This window comes from Python bivittatus, unplaced genomic scaffold, assembly GCF_059951505.1.
Source record: "Python bivittatus isolate LINGU-HERP-01145 unplaced genomic scaffold, Pbiv_v1 ctg000480_np1212, whole genome shotgun sequence".
Classification (NCBI taxonomy): Eukaryota; Metazoa; Chordata; class Lepidosauria; order Squamata; family Pythonidae; genus Python; species Python bivittatus.
In genome coordinates, this window is record NW_028277075.1 from 85,469,229 (window position 1) to 85,484,021 (window position 14,793).

Genomic DNA, 14,793 nt, shown 5'->3' on the forward strand with positions numbered 1-14,793 from the left:
AAATGAGGAGTTATTTTTTATCCTCTATCCTCACCTTGTAAAGTTCTTCTTCTTTCTGCCGGTCTTCAAGGATTTGCTTTTGAACAGTTGGACATATTGGATCTTTACCTAAATGAACTTGCCTGTGTTTGAAATTCAAAAGAAAATAGTTTTTACTTTAAAAAATCAGTTCAGAAAAAGCACTCTTGATTAATAATTCTTCCGCCTGGAGAAAAATATATTTAATACAAAATTTCAATAGCTTTTGTACATTACGTGTCTACTGACTGACTTACTACTGTCACTTCACTATACACTTGTCAAACTGATTATCATATACTGTGCTGATGCATATGACTGACGGTGAGTAGACAGGATGGATGAGAATATTCTAGAGTCTAACATTTTAGAAACCCACTTGTTTTAGTCCAAGAATTAAGCACATGTCCAAGTCCAAGAATTAAGCACACGTCCAAGTCCAAGAATTAAGTTTTAGTCCAAGAATTAAGCACATTTCTCCTCCTGAAGTACAAAGGATTTTAAAATGCTTAACTTGGCTGACTTATGGCCCACATGAGTTCACAAATTTACAGTTGAGGGGACTTGTAATTAATAATGAGCAAGCCAGGCCAAGGATCACAATGGCTAATTCATAAACATGTAAAATCATGCCTTGTTTCAACTCTGGTTGTTAAACATATCACAATGGCTGGATTCACAGAGCACAGTAAGCCATAAATCATGGTTGGTAGGTCATAAGTTAGATTAACATATTATATTTTGCCAGAGCTTGTTTTGACATTTCTTTATGACTTAATCTACGATTAATTAACACGAACAGAAGCATTGCTGCAAAGCCACCAATGGATTGGTGGCTTTGCAGCAATGCTTCTGTTCGTGTTAAGGCAAGACACTCGATTTTCTATGATTCCACCTTACTACTTCTGCTTTCTATGCCATATCCCACATCATTCTAAAAGATCTCCCAAGCCTTATCATCATCCTTGGATGTGTTTATACAAAACTACCATTAGACAGATTTAAAAATGTCTCTTCCCACTCCTGTTGGTATTTGCTGCTCACCTATAATGAAACTACTAACCACAATCTTTAATCACAATACCATGTAATGACTATAACCAGATACAAACTGAGAAATGATAATTATTTGAATTTTATTACAAGATCTCTTTTACTAACATGCTAAGTGGCAGAATGACTTAATTTGATTGGAAGAGTTAGGTTCATTTCCTTCCTTTTGCATAAGTGTGACATCACTCACCACTTAAGTTGATTGATTTGCTCTTCCTGTATATCCTGTTTGACTTTTAATTGAAAAACAGCTTCTTTTATCTGTCGTGTTTTAGTTCCTCCGTCACCTTGTCCTCCTAGGACTGCATAACACAGAAATCAAAAGCTATTGATCAGGACATTCAAAGGGTAATGCATTATTTCCTTCAGCATGGTATTAAGCATATTTCACATTATTAAATATCTGCAAGAAGCAGAATTATTGAGAAGTTGCAAGACTTCAAAACTCTACATTGATACCCAGAGCATCCTCAGATATTTAATTATTATTAAGTAAGTTTTATACTGCTTTCTATACAACGGCATCTGGAAGTTATTTGTAAAATATAAAATATATATAAAATAAATTTAAAACAATATATTTGCAATACACACATAATAAATTAAGGAGAGAAAGAAAATAAAAGCAGGGGGGGAAAACCCCAGCAGATCAAAACCCAGCTTCATAAATATACAAATATGGCTGGGCTACATTAAATGAAGTCAGATGACTTCTATAGAAGCAGGAAGTTCCTCAGTTTTCAAATCTCCTTACTATGGCCATTAGCCAACTTGAATGGGAAGGGGGTTGCAATCACTTAGTGTACACTAATATACAGATGTATATTAGAGAGTAAGAAAATAAAATCAATCAACTCTCAATAAAAACAGTAGCAATACAAACTCTGAGTTTAATGTACATCTCTTCTACATATGCTGACCATAGTCTGTTTCTCTTACATGTGCAAACTCCATTTAACAGAACTTTAGTTCTTTATTAAGATTAAAAAAATCCTTTAACGTGAAAGAAAGATTTTGTCAGCTAAGTATCTTAAAAACAACCCTATTCTTTAAAATGAACAAAAGCACAGGAATGTGCACCTGGGATTTCTAAACCAAAAACAACATAAAAGGCAGAGGGCAGTAGACTTCCTTAGTCCAGATAATTAAGATTATAACCCTAGAACTGCCATCAAATATAGCTGCTGGCTTAGCTAGATAGAAAGTCTTGGAGTTGCAGTCCAACACATCTGGAGGGGACCCATTCCAAGAAGGATGCAGTTCCAAAATATGTAGTAGAAGAATGTGCAAGTATTCCATACATACACTTAATTAGACTTATGAATTTGTTTGCTGCTCTTTATTCTTTCTAACCCAATGAAATGTTGGAAATGCAAAGAGGCTTAGGTCTCTGTCTGTCTGCCCATCCATTATCTATCTAAAAACTGAACACAACAAGTCCGGATTTGGTATGTTTGGAAAGCTGGCATAAGAAAGATCAAATCTGAGAATGGGCCATATCCAGCTTGGGGCTGCAGAAGAAAATCTTTCAGAACACTCCCCATGCATCCCTGTGAGACAGGCAATTGGGCAGTGGTTCAGAACACTGATGACTGCTCCATTCTAAACCCCCTCCTGGTCACATGACCCAGAGTGGAGCAAATGCAGCTTGCTTTTTGCTTCCCAGAGCATACATCTACACACAGGTATCACATAAGGGGAAAGCACACAAACACACACCCATTAACTCGTTACGCAGATGAAAGTACAAATCACTCCAATAGCCACTGCAGTTAAAAAAAGTTGGAAAGAATTCCAGAAGCCATGCTGTGCATGCTTTCCCTACCTTATTTTTAATACATCATAACCATATCTAGTAACTCCTACCATGTTTATCAGACCCTGCACAAACATCTAGCATAGTCGATTTTTTTAACTTTTAATTTTAATAATTTTAATTTAATTTAAAGTTTTAACAGTTTTAATCAAAATAGGAGGCAGGCGAATTAGGTATGTTTGCTACCTTGAGTTATATATAAAAAAGGCAGGATAAAAATATAATAATAATAATAATAATAATAATAATAATAATAATAATAATACAAATTTATTACCTTCTCTTAAATGTTTAATCTTCAGTTTGCCTGGTTCTTGAATCAAAACTGTTGCCACAGCATAAGGATTTGACAAATCAACAGGGAATCTCAAGTTTTTATATTCAATAGCCTATAAAAATAAAACATGTCATGTCAGAATAACTAACGGATGTTATTTCCTTCCTTTATAGCAACAATTTATTTTGTCCATTCTCTACCTGTACTTTCTGTAGCGGCTTGTGTTTTTCTTTCAGTGACATTGTTTTCTGTGGCAGGCATACCACTGCTTTTTCAGCAGACTTTGGTATTCTTTGCAAAACTGACTCTTGGTTCTCAAAGTCTCCTCTTCTGGAATCGGGGAAAAATGTTATAGTACAACAATTTTAGAGGGGGAAAAAAACCACATTAACTTCATGATCTGGGTGACAAAATCCCAGGAGGTAAAAATCTAGGCATCTCCTTGCTCTAGAAATGTAAAGCTCCAGCAAAGAGAGGACTCCTTGGGAAAATTCCATGTCTGTAGCACACAAATAACCCACATCCAGTTACACACCACAGAGAGGGAGGAAAACATGTCCCTTTCCACCAAATGCATTAAGCTGGTTCCTGCTATTTCAAGGAAAGAGAAAGAAAGGAATGTGCCAGAGCTCAGCAACAGTGGATTTGGGGAATAATGGAATGTGGTGGAGGTAAGCAAACCAAAACTGTTCTCCGATTCAGATTTTCATCTGGACCAGAGAAAAATCTGAGACCTTGTAGAGAATGCTTCTCCTTTTGAAACACACTTTATGGTGATTTTTGAAATCTGCTTCTGAGGCCAATTTTGGCAAATTGCTCAGATGGAATGGAATACACTTTCACTTCTCCAGACTCAGTTGCAATTAAAATCTTTGCATGCTATTTATTTTAGACTGGCTTGTTTTGGTCATTACTCCAAAATAGTCTATTCTTTAAACGTCTTCAGGCCAATTTTCTCCCTGGAGCTATATAGGCTTAGATATGATTGAATGTTTCTGGAACTATGTTATCCTGATTGAAATAGTATGACTTGTGGAGTCCTTGGTGCTCTCTGAGCTTGGTTGTTTGCTTGCAGACATTTCATTACCCAACTAGGTAACATCATCAGTGCTAGTGAGTGTGGGGTTTGCTCCCTGTTTATATACAGTAGCTTGCCCTGCCAGTGTTGGTGGGGTTGCGGTTTTCTCCTTGCTAGTTCCTTGATTAGGGTATTGTTTTCTGCTTATTTGTCTGCTGGATTGTTTGTCTCTATTTTCCATCAAACTGTGCAGGGTTTGTATCTGACACTGGTGGGTAGGGCATGCTGTCGTAGGCATTCGTGCTCCTTGGTGGAGGTTTGCCTACATGCAAATTTCTCCTATTTGCATGCTTTCTGACATGTTTGACGCCCAAACATGGTCATAGTACAGTATGACTTTTTTCCCCCCACAGACTTCATCTTTGCCCCCATCATGGTAGTGATCAAACTGCCCCCTCTTGGCACCCGTCAATGCTTCCTCCAGCCAATTAATGGATGGAGTATCAGAAAGAGGAGGCAGCTGATTTTCTGCTGCTTCTCTTCACCATATGCCTTGTTGAATTAGCTAAACAATGAGGGAAGGGGGAAAAAAGCAAGCTGACCTCTCTTCAGGGAACAGGAGAGCTGCTTTTCTATGCAGCAGGGAATGGGGAGAAGCCATAGCGCCATGGCTGCTTGGAGGAGGAGGAGAGGAATCCAGGAGGTAGGATGAGGCTGCAATTCCTACCAATGTGAAGCTACTTGACAACTTTGGAGGAAGTACTGCAGTTAAACAATCATTATAGTGTTTCCTCTGGTGTTGGAGCTAACTTGTGGAGTTAATCAGCTTGGTTTCTGAAAACTACTGGAACCTCATAATACAGTAGGGACATGCAAGGGTGGTGCCAATATTGGTGAGTCCCTTGCATGTCAAAGGGGTCTGTAGCTACTGAACCATTTTACAAGGACTTGCTTCCACTTGTTTCTTTTTACATTAAGTGACTCTGTTGTTGACATGCTGCCCCATACCCTACAACTCAAGTGAGGAACTTTTCACCCAAATATCTATATACACTTACTCCTGGAAGGAAAGTTTGATTTTAGCAATGATATCAGTACTGCTCACAAAGGGTTATTAAAAATATTTTTTACAATCACTCCAAACAAGATGATTATGTGGATGCAGAGTAAATTAACTTAAGTCCTCACTGAAATCAACAGGACTCCATTTAGGGCTGATCCACATGACTAGCTTACCCCAACATGAGGTAGGAAAATCTGACACCATCCTACCCACACCCACCCCGCTGGGAAGACAAGCTCCGCGTGCCCTTTTTTTTTTTTTTCCCCTATCTCAAAAATAGTGTTTTCACATTGTGCTGGCTCAGGCAGTACTATCTGGTTTGCCTGAGCTTCATTATATTGCGGGCAACTACTTCCATTCCAGCTATTTATTATGTGCTACAGCAGAAACGCTTCCTCCCCTCCAGTCATTGGGGTCACTGTTCTCCATGGCCAATTGTTTTGTGAAATAACTAACAGTTTTGCTACTTTTCCCTTCTAGCCCAAATGACAGGAAACCAGACAGGACAGTACTTTCTTTCCACTGGTCCAGGAAGGGTACAGAAGCAGGAGAATCCACCAATTAGGGGTCTTGGTAAACATGGTCTGGGCAGAACATCAGGCCATCACTGAGGCCAAAGCTGGTTTAGTCAAGGAGCTACAGACTGCAGTGCAAAAAAGCCCTTAATCAGGATTGATATTTTACACTGATTTCAATGGGAGATAAATGCAGTTAATATTTTCAGGAACCAACATGATATGTTTTCGGGAGCTTGACTCACTCAGTTTTTACTTGCACCATGATGTTGTTCTTTGAATAGGAAACCCTCAGTAGGAAAGATATTCTGTAAAGATCTCTGTTAAGCTTAATTCAAAATATATTCAAAACATTGTAAGCTTCACATACGTTAAATTTAGGTGTGGGGTACACGTTCCTGTGAATGTACTCGTGTAAGGTTTTGAGTTAAACTGCGAAATCCACAACTGGATTTTTATTTGGGCTGTCCCATATTCAAAAGGTGCAAATGTAATTATTACTTCTGCTTTTCCACTGGCTGGAATTATTCCTGTAATGAACAAATAAAATGAAGTTAATGAATTTACTCTAAAATTGTGCCATCACTTTCCTATCTAAATATATATACTCTTTCCATGTGTGTATGCTGTTCTAGAGGCTGCAAGAGAGAAAAGATTTTGATTAGCTGATTGGAAAACCAATTATTGGTAGACAAAGCAATTCTCAGCTACTTGGATCTCTATCTAAAGAGGATTAGGATATGCTTTCCTTGTACCCATAGTACAGTTACTCTTCCTACTGGCACAAGGTACCAAAAGAACATTTTGGAATTAAAATAGTTTGGAACCAAACAACTTTTGAATTCAAAAGCCTTGTTTCCCTGGAAGGATTTGGATCAAGTTTCACAAGAATCAATTTAGAGCTAGTATAATAAATCATTCTGCTATTCTGAATAGGTGATAGGGTCAATTTCCCAAAAGTAAGATGCACTGCACCGAAAAGCCCAATAAAACTACTATTGCCTGTGTGAATTGATGGGTTTTAAAAGTTGTGGGCGTTCTGCCACACTGCTTCCCCTACAATTTCAGCTAGGATTGCTTTCTAAGTAGTTAGTGACATGGCTTTCCCTCATTCATCCTTCTTCAAACTTTTCCATTATTTTTCTTATTGTTTATTCCAATGTCTGGACACAATGATGAAAATAATTTAAAATGAACATAAAGTGTCTTGATTATGAAAGGCCAATTTTGGTTAGTTCTACAAAGAGAAGGTCTGTGAACCATGCCTGGCCTATTGAGGCTGGCATCCAAGGCAGGCTAAGCTTTGGAAAGACTTACTATATTTGGAAGACTTACGCTTGAGCAAAGGTATCTGTTATCAAGATGCAGTGGGAAGGAAGTATATTCATTGTAAGCCGATTTGCTTGGGGGATACAAATTTACAAATCACTATGGATAGGTTCACATAACACACTGAGTCAAAATCCAACAAAACTCAGGATGGCTTAATGTGATGCATGAAATCCTCCTGCAAGATAGCCACTTAGATAGTTGGATTTATATTACTATGTAACATTTCAAACAGTCATGAAACAGGATTTTCCCTTCAGAACTTACCTGATATGGGATGCACAGTAAAGGCTTTGTGGGGTTGAAGGTACTCAACCTGAAACTCAAAATCTATGGGGCAGCTACACTGCAGAGGGACCACATATCGCTTACTGAAAAAGGAGAACAGGACTGAATAGCAAATAATTATATTCAGATGTTTAACAGATCACTCCAGCAGTAGCATGACAAAAATGTGCTGATATGACGACATGAAATTAGGAGCTTGTAAACAGGAGAGCAATTTTCAAAATAATGCCTGCCACATATTAAAATTAAAACCTATTCTAATTCAGATGATTTGCACCCAAAATTTATTTAAAATGATTTCATACTATTATTGGAGAACAAACTACTTGAATATGCAGCCCTGGTCAAGCAACTGTATTAGATAAGTCATGAAGTCATATTTTATGAAAGTTGGCAGCCTTGTATTAATAATTGAAAACACTGTACGTATGTAATTTCTTTTAGTAAGATTTAAGCTTTTTCATTATGAAAGCTCATATGATAAAAACAGTAATAAAAGAAAAAGCAGCTTCATGATTTCATGAGTAAAAAATAGGCCTCAGCTGATTTTAATTTAGATATTCTTCCTTCTTTAAAATTAACAATTAAGACTTCACAGCAATAATTATCTGGGAATAAATCCTGCTGAACTCAATGAGGCTTACTTAATAGATCTGCCACATTATGCCACTTATTTTGAATTAAAAACATGCAACCTCACAGACTTTACTATATTTGGTAAAGCTGCACATTTTTAATTCTGTAAATTTAATTCAGTAAACTAATCTAGAAAAATCACTAAAGCTGAGGCTGGAAGATTACAGTTCTTCATTCCCATTAATGGGATCCTTCAAGTGGAATGGTATTAACAATAAAAACAAACACTGCTCATAGAAATAACTTGCTGGACAGTTTTCCTCTCTATCACAGGGGATATTCAAAAACTAGATTTCTTTACCTAAACAGGTACAATTGAGGAAAACTGAACCTATAACTTGACACTTGCTTGTAATATATACTGCTTATACAATATTTATACCACTGATAAAAATTAAACGCTTGTTTAAAAGTGACTGTGATTATGTGCATGAGTTCATTCCATGTTTAGGACAGTAGCCTAAATCAAAAAAGAAGCTTTACTCCAAACCTCAGTATGGAATATAGGGGTGAAGCACTGAATCCAATTTTGCATAACCCTCTAGGCCAGTGTTTCTCAACCTTGGCAGCTTTAAGATGTGTGGACTCCAACTCCCAGAATGCCCCAGCCAGCTTGCTCTAGGCCTTAATGGGTTCGGGGAATGGGGCTTCAGGGAATGGGCTTTCTCCATAAAATCCTATCCTATTGTTTCAATTTGTACTTCTATTACTCCCTTCTTGAATATCTTATATATTTTTTCCAAATTGTACTTTTCTGAATAGATAGCAATCCCTGCTTCACTGACTAACTATTGTTTAGAAAAAAATCTGAATATTCTCCACTTAAATATATTCCATTCCAAGAACTCCAATATAAATAAACTGTCTCACTAGAATCCTGTCTAGCCGATTACAATGGAATGTAGTTTACATACAGTACTTCCTTAAAACAATTATTTATTTCTGTCTTTCTTGTTTCCACGAATAATAAAAATAGTATCTCTCTTTGATAGTTGTTTAAGATGTCCAATTTGGGAAGCAATTCTGCCCTTTGCAAATAATGGAAGCCATGGATGGATACAATGATATGGGCCAAGGAACAAAGCAGGAGGGTCAGGAAAAGAAGGGCAGCATTTGTAAAAAAGAAAAAAGAAAAGAAAAACTAAGATTTAAAAACAAAGAACAAGAAAATATTCTAAGAAAGAATAGCTGCCTAATCCTACACAGATGTACTCAGAAATATTTCTCAGTTCGTTTAACAAGTATATTAGATGGGGAATTCAAGCATCCTTAAAGTTCAATTTACAACAGCTCTTGAGAAAGTAAAGCAAGAGTGTCTTGAAAGCTCAGACAAGTAGGACTGCTATAAATTTCAGACCTGTGGCCCTACTCCAGCAAGAGATACTTGACGTCCACAGCATAGAGCACACAAAAATCTCTTTATGTCACTTTTTCCAACTATGTATGCATCTGTTTCTACAACAGGAAAGAAGTTCAGTGCATGAATATATACAGTAATTGAAGTTGGCATCATGAACTGCAGGTAAGATGGCTCCCTTCACCATGAGGCATGTGGCTATTTTTGAATATAAAATTTTTACTACTACTAATAACAGCAGTAATCCCATTCAGTCTATACTACGAGTACATCATTATTTCACAGGGGTCTTCTTTCTGGGCATACAGTCGTTCATTCCCACCAGTTTAGACAGGAATGCTTTATCCAGAAAAAATGGTGAAACAAACCCTGTTTTCTTTTCAAGAGACAGTAAGATCAGGAGAAATTTAAAAAGAAAGGAAAATACCCTCTTCCAGCCACATTTTGTTAACAGATTTAAGACTCCAGAAAACAAAAATCTATCTATCTAGATTTTTTGTCTCCTACTTTCATTTTCTCTCCCCATGGTTTTCACACACATTCTCAGAGCCATCAGTGAGCACAACTAGGGTGTAATAGTTGTCCAATAATTTTACAAAGTACTTCCAGAATTATATTTTACAGTGCCTGGTCACCAAATGAAAAATATATAAATATGGTTACAGTAAAAGCAGCTTCAATTGTATTTCCTGATTGAATTAATGTTACATGCAGATGAGGCATTCTGTTCTTTCCTTGCTCACCAGCCAATTATAATTATGCTAATTCTTTTATCATGCATGAAAAGCAGATGGAAGAAAAGTTATTGTTTTAATAACCACTTGCCACTGTCCCAAAGGAACATCAGACAGATTAATGTAGGATGGAAAGTCTACATCATTCATCACGGGATAGGCATGCAAAGGGATCAGCAAAGTTTCATCTCCCTGAGAAGAAAAGAGAAGGACATAGACTGTCACAGGAGAACTGATCTATGGGGAAACTAGTTCTGGTCTCTTACACAGTTAAGGCTGCACTGCCCACATGCTTAAATAATGATGGGGACACTTTAATCCCCACCTAATAAAAACATGCAGCATAGGAAAGCCTAATTCTATATATTTTCCTAGATTTAAGACCTAGGAGGGCTAATCCTATCACCATTCCTGTTCTGGAAGTTTTGCTCTGGAAAACAGTGAGCCATCCCAAATGACTAGATTAGCATGATCTGGGAGAAAAATCCATTAATTTTTCCACTTGCATACATATATATACATACAGGTAATCTTTGCTTAACGACCATTTGTTTAGTGCCCAAAGTTATGAAGGTGCTAAAAAAAAGTGATTTACAACTAGTGCCCAAAGTTATGACCACTGCAGTGCTCCCATGGTCACATAATTGTGTTCCGGATGCTTGGCAACCAGCTTGCATTTATGACAGTTGCAGCGCCCTGGGGTCACGTGATCACCATTTGCGACCTTGACAATTGGCTTCTGGCAAGCAAAATCAATGGGGAAACCGTATGATTCACTTAACAACCATGGTGATTCACTTAATGACCTCCACAAAAGGTCTTAAAATCGGGCCCGGTCACATGATTTGCTTAACAACCGCATCACTTAGTGACCTAAATTCCTGTCCCAATTGTGGTCATTAAGCAAGGACTACCTATACACATACATACATATCATGCTATTTCTTTTAGGGTAAGAAATATGCTGAGTGTAGAAAAGTAGTAAGAAACAATATACCAAAGTAATTGAAGACAGGCGTTTAAAAAAGAAAAAAATAGTTAAATCTAGTTACAATTCATTGTGCATCAGTATACTGCATAGACCTCCTAGTTGCAAGGCAATCTCTAGATTAGAGATCCTAGCTTGGTTAGAGTAGCAGAAGCACACTTACAATAAAACTGGTTGAACTTGTGGCAAATTGGCAAAAATGTGCCAGAAATGATTGGTATTGTCCTTACCATTAGTATGGAATGCTGCGTGTAGCACAAATGGAATTAAGGCTGATAACCTAGTTTACACATTCTATCTTATGAAAAAAAAATATGCATGAATGTTTTCATGAACATGAGAACATTCTCATAAGCATAAGAATCCAACTAGTTCCTAGGAAAACAGTGAAAAAAATGCTGGAAACATGTCACCTACTTTATTTTAAACTAAAGTATATATTCCTTTTGAGCTTCTATTTTTCCCAACTATATGCTTTATCTCTTGATTGGGCTCAGAACAAAATAACTTGAAGAAAAGGGATAACTAAAAGAAGCTCACTACTAAAGAATAATGAGCAAGCTAAGCATAGTAAAATTACTCATTGTATGAGTGGATATCATGAACAGTCAGCACTATATTTATTCACATTTGCAGGGAAAGAGAGAGTTCCTACCTAGGCCTATTGCCTTTTCTTACCTGAGAATGGATTCGGATGCAGTCATAATAGTATCGCCATTCATCAGGACAGAAATCAACCATTACTGTAAAGGATAAGCCAGGGACAAGTCGCTGCTATAAAACAGAGCAGAACAATTTCCTAAGAAAGGCTTCAAACCATTTGTTTTGCAATTTGATGAAGTTCAAAAAGGGAGAGACAAACTAAATGTGAACACTCTCAAGGTTACTGAACTGACACTTACAATTTTCCTATATTTGATCTGGAAGTATTTTGTATCAGGTGGAATAATATGGACGTTTATAACTTCTCCAGAAATATTTATGAGTTTCTGTAGGATAAAACAATTAGAAAGAAAAAAGATGTTCCTGTCAGTTTTTTAGGCATGATTACAGACAGAAGGTGATGTACATAAGTGTAAAAAAATAATGATTAACATGTAAGATGACTTGGAGATTATGGGTGGAACAGAATAGAGGAAAAAGCTTGCTAACTGGCACTACTGTAATCAATACAGTTGGGTAATACCCCTGCTGCAGGAACTGCATTGGTTGATAGCGGCTTCTGGGCCCAATTCAAGGTGCTGAACATAAAACCCTGTCCAGCTTAGGACCTCATTATCTTCCGAACCATCTTCTTGTAGAATCTGTCTGCCCTACACTGTCTGGCAGAAAGAGAATACAAAAGTGGCGGGATGCTGGGACCTGGAGAATCACATTCTCAGGAGCAGCTCCATCCCTCTAAAAGCACATACCCACAAAGGTCGGATGTCCCCCTACCCTTACGACCTTCAGAAAAATGGCGAAGGGAGTTGCGTTTCAGAGGACATTTGGGTAGGCATGTCTCCCAAGGGTAGCGATAACTTTTATGAACAGTATTAATTTACTGTTTTTAAAATTGTGTTTTATGTATGCTATTATTTTTATATACTGTAAGTTGCTTTGAGTCATAAGGAGTAGACAACATAAAAATGTGGGCAAATAATAAATGGATAAATAAATGCATGGACTCATTTCAGCATATTAGCTCTCAACTCTTTCATTACCTACCAGCACTTGTTGGTGATGTTTTTCTGTCTCAAACCCTCCATAATGCATTATGGCAGGTTTAGCCTGTATAACATTGTTTCTTAATAGCTTTGTATAAATCTCTGAAATAAAAAGAAACAAATGCAATAATTGGCACAGCCAGACGATAGCTCCAGGAGTTCACCATGGCTAATTTATTCTATTTGTTTTAATATTAGGTGGACTGACATAATCTTGCCCAGGATCTTCCTTGCACAAAAAACAATCCAGAGAGCCTACCCAACAACAATCTACCCATTCCTCAGGCTGACACTATTTTTTTTTCTTGACCAAATATTAGGCCTCATCCTAATGTAGTATTATCTGTAGAATTCAACGGCAGATCAATTATATTTTCTGTTCATTCAATATGAATGTTTAGAATGTTAGAGACAGAATCTATGTTATGATGTATGTCTTGAAGGAATATAAAGAACCCTGCTTGCGCAGTGAGACTCTCCTTCTCCATTGGCAATCCCCTATGTTTCCCTTCCCCAACCACTGGAGAGGATCCTCCAACCTCAGGAGTGGATTGGAACGGATGAAGAAGGAGGAATGCTTACCATTAACAGATATGGTAGCACTAGTGGATGGCCCTAACTGGTGATAACCTATCAGAATGAATTATTTTATTTTGAAATGACCTTAGCTGCAACCAAGATCATCCCTATAAATAGATGTGATATACAATCAAGTTCATCAAAATTAAGGTAACCAGCAACTCTTCTTTGCCTGAGAACAGTCAACTAATCACCTACTTGATTCCAGGAGGTGGTTGGGAACATCAGCTTTTTTCTTAGGCTCCTCCACCAAGCTGTTCAAAAGAAGGGACATAGGCTTTCTAAGAGGTCCTTCGGTGCTATTGAAGTCAGCCTGTATATTAGTCACAACTTCCATCTTCTTAGAATTTATGGCTTCCAGGATATCAAAAAGATCATTCCTTGTTACCTGATATAAAACATGTAACATGATGTATGCAAATTCTATGTGCACCAATAAATTTGTTTAACTAATGATGTGATATACAAATTAGAAAGATTTTCCAAAGAAATTTAAAAAATGATTGCTGTCCAAAGCTTGAAATGAATTTTTCCCTGTGGTTTCTCTCTCTCTCTCTCTGTTGTGTATATTTAAGTTGAGAGTGTGCACTCTTCTCTTAAGTCTGTGAACTTGATTGCTTTGAAACAGTTGTGCTTTGTGGGGCTGAATGGGACTAAGAATGTGATTCAATATTGGGGATCAGACTCTACTTCTGCTTTGTATTCAGCTGTTAATTTTTTTTTAAGCCTACCAATTCATATGAGCAAATATTTTGCATCTAGATATGTCTAATGCATCACACATATTGTAAATGAATAAGATCTCCATAGAGACCAATTTGACATACTCCCAGAATTCTCAATGTGCCCGCTGGCCTAAAAAGACTGGGGACTCCTAACTGTTCTTTTTCAAAAGGTATTCAACTGGATACAGGGCAGATGTTCAGTTTGTATTGGTTTAAACCAGGAATGATCTCCAACCTTTTTTTTTTAGCCCTCAAAATCTCTTCATACTGCAAAAAAGGGCAGAGCTGTTTTTGGTTGGAAAACTTGAAAACTATCATAAGCCAGTTAAAAGAAAAGCTTTAAAACCTTGGGGAAAGCCCAGAAAATCCTAGCTGTATGCATGTGTGAGGCAGCCTTGTCACTTTCCTTGTCACTTCAAGCACCATTGCAGTCTCTCACACACACACTCCAATTGTGGCCCCACCACCACCCAAAAGCGGCTTGTCCCAATTTAAGCATTAGAAACACAGAGAGATCTATACAATGAGGTCCATTACCCACATGCATATTGAAAAGGGCTAGAAGAAAGTGACTTAGATGTTTTACAAGTTAGGCTCTGATTGGTTTATCACCTACACCACTATCTGAACATGTTAGATCCTTATTACCAGGTGGGAAGCCGAAAGAGTGCAACAGCACCACAGTTTTGTT

At 37.3% G+C, this 14,793-nt stretch overlaps 1 protein-coding gene across 1 annotated transcript in view; it reads right to left on the reverse strand.

The window, feature by feature from the left end:
• CFAP221 (cilia and flagella associated protein 221) overlaps positions 1–13,789 on the reverse strand; it is a 28,865-nt gene extending 15,076 nt beyond the window's left edge. The window contains exons 1-11 of the mRNA XM_015887628.3: positions 13,576–13,789; positions 12,800–12,900; positions 11,995–12,081; positions 11,771–11,866; positions 10,196–10,296; positions 7,357–7,460; positions 6,131–6,290; positions 3,365–3,494; positions 3,165–3,276; positions 1,262–1,373; positions 35–122 (exon numbers count right to left, since the gene is read on the reverse strand). Of these exons, the coding sequence (XP_015743114.3) occupies positions 35–122; positions 1,262–1,373; positions 3,165–3,276; positions 3,365–3,494; positions 6,131–6,290; positions 7,357–7,460; positions 10,196–10,296; positions 11,771–11,866; positions 11,995–12,081; positions 12,800–12,900; positions 13,576–13,786 (1,302 nt within the window). The 5' untranslated portion in view covers positions 13,787–13,789. The remainder of the gene's footprint in view (positions 1–34; positions 123–1,261; positions 1,374–3,164; positions 3,277–3,364; positions 3,495–6,130; positions 6,291–7,356; positions 7,461–10,195; positions 10,297–11,770; positions 11,867–11,994; positions 12,082–12,799; positions 12,901–13,575) is intronic.
• Positions 13,790–14,793: the final 1,004 nt, after the last annotated feature.